Genomic DNA, 9211 nt, shown 5'->3' with positions numbered 1-9211 from the left:
TTTATTCTATGGCATTTTTAGCGCAAGCAACGTCCCGTCCACATTGGAAATGAACTATAAAACAATATCAATAAATATTATGACTGTCTCTTATACACATCTAGATGTGTATAAGAGACAGCGCAATATGTGTCCAAGCCATTTCCATCTACGAGACATGATTTCTGTACTTATTTTCTTCGAATTTGTTTTCTGTAGAATTACATTATTTTGTACAATGTACGGCCATCTAATTTTGAGGATTCTTCTTAAGCACTTGAACTGGAATGTGTCTAGTTTCAATTCGTCGCTTTGGTTTACTTTCCAGGTCTCACATCCGTATAGTAGAACTAATTGTCGGTCCACTGATGGACAAATGTTTCAGGATGTCGACACCAAATCAATCTTTTTTTTCTGGCTGTGAGAAAATCGATCGCATCTCTCAATCATTTACGTTGTTTTCCCTTGTTCGTTTTGCCATCCATGGAGTCTGTTACTGTTTGTATTTGTTTGTACTCCTGCTGACTACAAGTTCAACAACCAGAATGAAAACGACTGAGCCAAACCTCATTACCATTATTGTTATCAATATTAATAATAATAATAATAATAATAATAATAATAATAATAATAATAATAATAATAATAATAATAATGTTAATATTATTTTATTTATTTGTATTCATTCCCCTCCCACACTAGCCTGGCTAGGCCTTTCTATTACTACCACCACTACCACCACCACCACCACCACCAGTGTGTGGCTTATTTTATGGGTCGATAAAACATGGGTACCGTACGATATCTCGATAATATTTAGCCTAACCCATAACCCTTTTCTGCGTAAGGCACCGTATTTTCGACATTAAATGTGGAATACCCTGGCTTTACTACTTGGCTAGTAGTAGGCCCTAGGTTGTGTTGTCAGTTTCTGTGGTTATCTTTTAGGTCTACGTACGTAGGTACGACAATAGAGCCTATAAATATACTTGTTCGTCACGGGGAATTCCAATTCCCCGTGACGAACACTGATGAACTGGCTGTAAAGATATCCAAAATACTAGGTTCGACCCGCTCGAGTTCTCATTATTTTTCATTCATAACATAGTTTTCCTGTTTCTATTTCATACCCTCTTCGCAGCCGCTGTTTGGTTCCTAAGACAATTTTTGTGGAAATCATACCCTCTTCGCAGCCGCTATTTGGTTCATAAGACGTCTTTTTGGTAACAACTGCGCATGCTCGACATGGCTCGATAACGTCACTTACTCAATGCACATGCTCACTGGCTGTCTAGCATTTCCAAGCGCATGCTCACTTTGTTTTTATAGATAATTCTCGGGCGTTATTTGGTAACTGCGCATGCGCATTGCTTAGTTCGGAATTCCCGTTTCTTTGTAGTAAAAGCTACCGCTACCTACAGTAGTAGTGGTAGTAGTAGTAGTAGTAGTACGGTAGTAACTATAGTACAGTATTTTCTCTTGATCGTTACACAGCCTAAAGGTGCGACGCGAAAAAGTTATAACTTTGTTCATCATTAACCGGGCTGTGTGCCCCATGTAGAGAGACAAGGAAGATATTGCTGCAGTGGCGTATCCGGGGGGAGGGGGTGCTCAGGGTGCTTGAGCACCTCCCCCTCCCCCTTCAGAGGTTGAAAACAATAAAAGTTCTCCTTTCTAAAAGTAAAAAAATAAGCGATATAAATTTTAAGTATTAAAGTGCCATTCCTTGCATCTAAAAGTCCCCAATTCTTAACATTTTTTCACCTCAGACTCAACCATGATGGATGTCACGTGGATATAGTAATTTTCATAAGTTTCTATGTATCAAAGTGCCATTTTCTGGCATCTAAAAGTCTCAAATTCTTACAATTGTCTCCGCCTCAAACATGGTGGGCTAAGTTGGATGGATTGGTAGTTTTCATAAATTTTAAGTCGTTTTCGGGAACATAAAGTCTCAAATTCTCAAAATTTACTGATCTGTACGATTTTTGTAATATTCAAGTGCTATTTTTTGGCATCTCATACGAGCCAAATTCTAAAACTTTTTCTCACATGAGGCCCAACCATGGTGGGGCTCAGTTGGATATGGTATTTTGAGAATTTTTTCGGGTAGGCGTACTTATTAATTAATTCGGTTTTTTTGTTTTTTTGTTTTTTTTTTCAATTCATCAAAAATAAAAAGAATTAAAGGGTAATTTAAGTTCCATTTTCGGGCTTCCAGAGGTATAAAGAATGAAAAAAATAAAAATTAAAAAAGAAAATAAAATAATAATAATAATAATAATAATAATTAAATAATAATAATAATAATAATGATAACGATACAAGATACAAGATAACGATAACGATTACGATAACAATAACAATAATAATAATTCTGGATTTATATAGTGGCTCACGTTGACACAACCTCGAGGCGCTTGAACATTATTACCCCCGAATCACATACGGAACACACACTCAGGCGCAGGCTGTGTTTAAACCTACCAGGTACGGTACCTACTTGTATTCCTGGGTGGAGAGAGACAACCGTAGATAAAGTTCCTTGCCCAAGGACACAAACGACTTGCACAGCGAGAGTTTCGAACCCCCGACCTCAAAGTTGGGAGTTCAAGCCACAACCGATGCGGCAACCACTTATCTAAATTCATAATAACGCAGCATGTTATGAGTAAACATGGGTGCAGGACCTGTCTCTTATACACATCTAGATGTGTATAAGAGACCGAGATAACGTACGGTACCATATTCCTACCACTACCATTAAATAATAAATATGTTTTGCTGTGACCCATGCTGTATTTAAGTTTTTTAATTGCACGGATGATACCTCAAAAACCAGCTCAAATTTGCAAGGAAAATCACAAGGAAAATAGAATTGTATTTCTGCATAATACATTGTTTATATTAAGATTAGTTCAAAGCCTAATAATTCGGCAAAATCTGTGCGGAAATCTGCTGTTTTCCGAAGTTAACTTGTGTAGCCATTGCGGTGGCTGCTGATTGCATAAAATTCACTTGTGTGTTGACAAGGCCTACATATTTTATATTAATGAAAATCATTTTATAATGTACCATCCAAGACTATAGAGATTCAAATTACTATACTGTACATTGATGATTTGTTTATTACAATTAATGAAACTACTTGCTTTTGTTATAGACGAATTAAACGGAGCCTACGCACTTTAGATGAAGGATCATGGGATTGTAGTGTGTGTACATACAAGAACAATCCTGAGGCATTTAAGTGTGAGATGTGCGATGTACGAAAAGGAACATCAACAAGGTGACATATTTTTTTTTCTTGTCTGATTGGCTATTAAATGTGGCAAAGACAAGCCAAACCAGTCACTCGTTGCAAAACACGATTTTTAGTTCTTAGTACAGGTTTAAAAAGTAAAACGAAAGCTATAAAATAGTAAAAGAATCATTTAAATCCAACATTTCTTTATAAAGTTACTTATGTTTGAACATACAGCTGTTTAAAGAACAATATTTTGAGAAATCAGCTTTTAAAGTTTATGATTTCGGGCACTTCTCAGGCAGAAACCAAATCGTTACAAATTGTTGATTTACATCGAAAATAGGGATGATAGATATATTGAAGTTATTTTAATGCAATAAAATAATAAAAAATGTTGACATTCCAGCATGTTTTGGTCATTATTCCTGAAACATGATTTGCGACGAGTGACTGGTATGGCTTGTATTTGCCACAAATACTTTTAATTATGTTTCAATGCTGCTCTGTACTCAAGGTCAATGCAATATCATAGCCTTATTTACATGCAGTTCGAAGTATGGAGTTTGCTACAAATACTGTAAGAGCCGAGAACCCTTTTAGTGTTACAACTTCGTTTGATTAGTAACATTACATATTTAGTATGAGCAATCTTATTTCACCCTAAGAACAAATTGTAGTACTGTACTTAAATACCAGTTAATACCATAGGTATTGTCAAGCCACTAGGGGCGCATAAGGCTGGAGTTTATCACCAGTTTCTGTAGTGTGAAGTGGATGAGAATGTAATACTCCCCTAGGTGGGACGCTGGTCCACCGCAGGTTGCTAATTGATACATCTGGGTTGACTGAAGCAATGTAGATATTATGTAAATATGTAAAATAATTAATGTAAAATCACTTTAAAGCAGCAATGGAGTGAAACCCTGACCTCAAGATTGGGAAACCAAACAAAAGCCAAACCAGCTTTTGCAGTTGTCATGGTAACACTTTTATTTTGTTAGTAATGTTACAAAAAATAGCCATGGATAAAAACTTCATGTCTTTAAAGAAAAGTTTTCTCAAATGGAATAATATCTTAAGTTAATGTGTCATATTTATTTGATTAATAGTGTAATGGCAAATAGACTTTTTGGAAACAAAAATCATGGTTAGTAACGTTACAGTTTGTCTTTAGAGGAGAAGGTTACCCATTTTATATAATTTGAGAACTGATTTAGCATACACCCAATTTTTGAAATTACTAATCCTGTGCGGGTTTGTTTACGTAGACACTCTTAACTGAATTTGTGAAGACGTCCCAGGTGCATTGTTCAGTCTAGGCTTAGCAACAGGCCAAAATGCATAGGATAGGAAGATGGTATGTACCTGGCATGTCACCAAATTTAATTTTGAGCGTAAAAATCAGTAAACTTCTCCTTTAAACCAATAATCCAATGTTTGGTTTGTAATTATTACAAGGTATCAAAGTTCAAATGATGTAGTCTGAATCCATTTTCAAAACATATTTTTGAGAAGCAAATCTGTAATGCGCTAAATTCGTATATAAAATTCCTTGGATAAACCAGTCCTTCATCCATGCTTTTGGTAGTTCAAAATTAGCATTGAAATTTTTCCATCAAAACACTGTTGACAGATTTTAACATACCGGTATATTTTTAAAATGAAACATGATTATTGTTTTTTCCATTTAGAAATGCTGTTTGTGCAAAGACTTTTGAAAGTCCACATTTTCTGCAGCACTCAATTATTAATTTAGACTCCAATCAACACTAAATTATCTGAGATTTCCATTTAAATAGAACAGCAATCATGAGTGAGAATGCATCGTTTTTCACCATGTATATTACATAAAGACTGTAAATGCTTTCAATCAAAATCTCTTCCTGATGGCGGGTGTATGCAGAAAGAACAGTTTACATAGGCTACGGTCACACTAGAGTCTCAAGCCTGGCTTGACTCACCGCGGGTGAAATCCAGGTGAGTTCACATCACGAAAATCTCACCCGCGGTGATTCAAGCCAGGCTTGAGACTCTAGTGTGACCGTAGCCACAATTTAACATACATAATCTGCTCTATCCAGGTGAGTGATGACATCGTCATTTGAGACTGTCGTCACTAGAACTTCTTTGGGTCGTCTGTGGATGTAAGTTTGTGGCCAACAGTTCTATGCACCAACAAGTCTGAAGGAGAGCTTTTCTTAGTACAAAAATATAAAATCTATATTTTTCCTGTTTTGACGCAGCAAACTTTCCTTTAACCACCATGGTCTGAATTCTCCTTATTGTTTCCTGCAGTACCAATTGATTTATATTTTATATATTTGATAAAGGTCCAGTTTCATTCAGCTGTCTTCAAAGCAGAAAATTGCTGCTTTCCTAAATCCATCTTTTACCAACCACCAATCCATCTTTTACCAACCATCAAGCTTGCGCTTGGTGGCTGGTAATCTGATCCCCAAGTAGCAGCGAGTACTGCAATGCTATTCCAATGGTGTTATGTTTCAGGAGAAATAATACAAATTGATATTGATATTACTATTTTTATTTAATTATTATTTTTTTATTAACATTATTGTATTTTACAGTATTATGGTAATTTTGGTTTATTTAAGAAATATGCTAAGGAATCTTTCACATAACTTTCTAATCTTTTTTTATTTTTTTGACTATTTGTTTTGCTGATGAGTGCTTGTGTATTCCAAACATTTATTGACATACATGAACTCCGTTCCTTCATAGTATGCCACTCACCAGCAATCTGTATACTCTTGTTTCAATGTATTTTCTTTTCCATTCAATTTTAATGTTTTTATATGTACTTATATATTTTATGGAGGGAATTAATATAATAATAATAATAATATGTTAACTAGAGTTAAAATTAAACTTTCTTTACTCCTTCAAATTTTTTGAAGAATTTGTTTTTTTCTTAATTCAGAAAGCCTCGATTGAACCCCCAGTTGGTTGCTCAACAGCAGGCACAACAAGCTTTAGCACAGCCACCACCAACTATCAAACAGACCACTAGGAAGGAGAACAGAAGGAGTACAGAAACAAAAAGAAATAGGTTAAACATCAATTATTAGGCTTGTTATCATCCTGGAGGTTCCAATATTAAGCATCTTGTTGTTGATTCCCATTCATTTTACACATACAGTACTTGAAAATTAAATGCAACACTAAACTAGACATCACCTACTAGACAGTATAGTGCCACGATGCTGATGTGCCAAGTACTGTAGTCAGTTATGTAGTCAGATGATAGATGTGTATAAGAGACAGAGGTACAACAGACCTGAGGATAGGTCGAAATATTGGTTTTCTCCAATAAAGTGTTTCTGAAGTCTATACATGGTATTCGTTTCCTATATTCTTTTCTTATATATATATATATATATATATACACATACATATATACATAGATATATACATACGTACATATGTATGTACGTACATACATAATGATAAGGTGAAAAATATGATAATTAGTGCTAATTTGTTACCATTTTCATTTCAGGCCAAGGTTAAAAAATGTGGACAGAACTTCGGCTATCACAACTGAAGTAACAGTTAATGATATTCCCGTTGTCATCACAGAATACAAGGAAAAGGTTCACTCAAGATCTTTGAATGCAGAATCCAGTAGTAGCCAGGCAAGCCTTGATAATACTAATAATCATGTATGAACCTTTACATGCAAGGAATTGTGGACTTAGAAGGAGCTTTGATAACGTATTTTGTGGTTGAACACGTATCTCCTTGCTGACAAATCATATTCTGGAATAAAAGGTGGTAATTTTTGGTGATAATTTACTAAGCCTTTATGACACTAATGCACATACTTTGTAATACAGGAATTTACTATTTAGACAGTGGTTGTAACTGCTGACAATTATAGTAGCAGTGCATTGAATGTGAAACAGTTGGAATAGTGTAAGTTCTATTTAAAGCTTTTGGAGTTGTTTTTGCATTTTGGTGTCAAAAACTATGTATATGCGAAGTGTTCCCATGGAAAAAAATGGACAAAATCACACGTTAACATTTGAAGAAAATCAATAATTAAGTTTGATAATTTTAGTGTATGATAATATCTGTCATCCGACAAAATTTCAACATCTGACAATTATAACTTGCAGTGTTGTTAATTTATATTGATCACTGAGCTATCAATCAAAATTGTAGAATTTTTTTTCACAAAAAATAGATTTTATGTACCGTGCAACCCCTCCTTTGGGACATCCCTATTAAGGGGACACCCTTATGAAGGGGACACATTATTCTGAAACAAAGGGAAATATCTTTTTTAATACTACGGCCAACACCTGTTAAGGGGACACTATTATAAGGGGATAGGAACACTCTATTAATGCAGTGGGGACAATTTTTGGGTGCTAAGTGGTTAGATCAACACATTTTCTACCCATAGTACTCGGCATGCTAGTCACTGGTAGCCAAATTTTCTATCAAAGAATGGCTAATAATAATAATAGTAATTAATATAATTAAGGGACACTATTTTTTTAGTGTATCACTAATTGTTTATTATCGTATCACCACAACTAAATAGACTCAAAATAACAATATTTCGTTAAAATTTATATTTTTGAGCCATAAATTTAACATCAAACTAGAATTTTATTCTTCATCCTTAAAATCATGGATATCAGAATAGGCACACTGTGTGTGTGTTACTTTGTATAATCTTGTTAATTTTTATCCTTATTAGGGGATTTACTAATTGTTTTCTCTCCTTTCTGTATACTTTCATATATACACAATATACTGTACCAAGGGTTCTCAACTGGTCCATGATATTAGGCCGGCAAGCAAAAGCCGAAAATAGGTACTGTATAATTATAGTAAAAGCTGCTAGGCATATTGCATCATTTCATGCTACAATACCAATGTTGTTTGGATGTGGGAATGGCCTCTAGACCCTAGCTCATTTTGCAACCTTGAATGTTCATGGACCTTCAATTAGAATCAATCTCCAAACTTGGACCCTGTTAAAATGTAGTTGAGAACCCCTGGTATACTGTAAATCCATACCATATCCTGCACCCTCTGATTAACGGAAGTCGTTACTCTATTCATGATGCTTCTACCTGTCACAGCACTTGAATCATGGAACAATATACAAATTTTGTTGTTTTACATTTACATCTATTTTATTTTCATATCATAAATGTACTGTATTTGCATTGCTAATAGTTACAAAGAAGTTTAACTGCTGTATTTGTAACTCAATCTTAGATAAATTTAAATAAAATTATAAAGAAGCATTCTACTGTATGTCATCCTTGTATGACTATGTACTGAAACCCCTATTAAAAAGACAGTTTCACATTTTTGATAGTGCCCTATTCAGCGATAACCCTTATTAAGTGGATGCTTTTCTTGGTTCCAAATGTGTCCCCTTATAAGGGATTGTTCTGCATATTTGCTGGCCAAAACAAGTTATTATTGCTGCGAAGCAGCCAATTCATATTCTTGACAGCAATTTGACCTCTGAAATGTCATTGTTTGTCAAAAAACAAGTGCCTAAGACAACTGAAAAGCGGAGTTTCCTTCTTTCGTTCTGCCGGGTAAAATCAATTAATTTAGCCGACGTTTGTAGACTAACCTACTCGTACCAACGTCCGCATGTCGCGCTAGCACTCTAGGCCTAGACTAGCTAGGATGGTATACGCCTAGCCTTGAAGGGACGAAGGTCCCAATGAAAAACAACGTCGCTTTTTGATAGCTAACATTGTCTATTTAACATCACAATAATTCATTATTAGACCTATAGTTGTTTTTTGAATTGTACTCCACAAATCTCAACCGATACCTCGCACAACTGGTAAACGTCTCTATCTATTGTCGTGACGTCATGGCTCGCTGGCTCACACTTGCGATGTCTCACACTTGTGATCAAATAACACGCTGGCTCGGACTTTGGCAACACTCTTTGGCAGTCAACTCGCCCCTAGAAAACCCCGCCCT

The 9211-nt window shown here is 35.2% G+C and overlaps 1 protein-coding gene across 1 annotated transcript; it reads left to right on the top strand.

Moving 5' to 3' along the window:
• Positions 1–3142: 3142 nt before the first annotated feature.
• LOC117101148 (YY1-associated factor 2-like) lies at positions 3143–8513 on the top strand (the record flags this gene model as incomplete). Its single annotated transcript, XM_033241030.1, is given in 3 exon segments — positions 3143–3268; positions 6165–6293; positions 6744–8513. Coding segments are annotated over 3 exon segments (424 nt in total), but the record flags the coding sequence as incomplete, so codon positions are not given.
• Between the last annotated feature and the right edge of the window lie 698 nt (positions 8514–9211).

This window comes from Anneissia japonica, unplaced genomic scaffold (genome assembly GCF_011630105.1).
Source record: "Anneissia japonica isolate Jap-2015-1 unplaced genomic scaffold, ASM1163010v1 scaffold921_len549748_cov171, whole genome shotgun sequence".
Taxonomy (NCBI): Eukaryota; Metazoa; Echinodermata; class Crinoidea; order Comatulida; family Comatulidae; genus Anneissia; species Anneissia japonica.
This window is presented reverse-complemented; position numbering and strand designations above follow the sequence as displayed.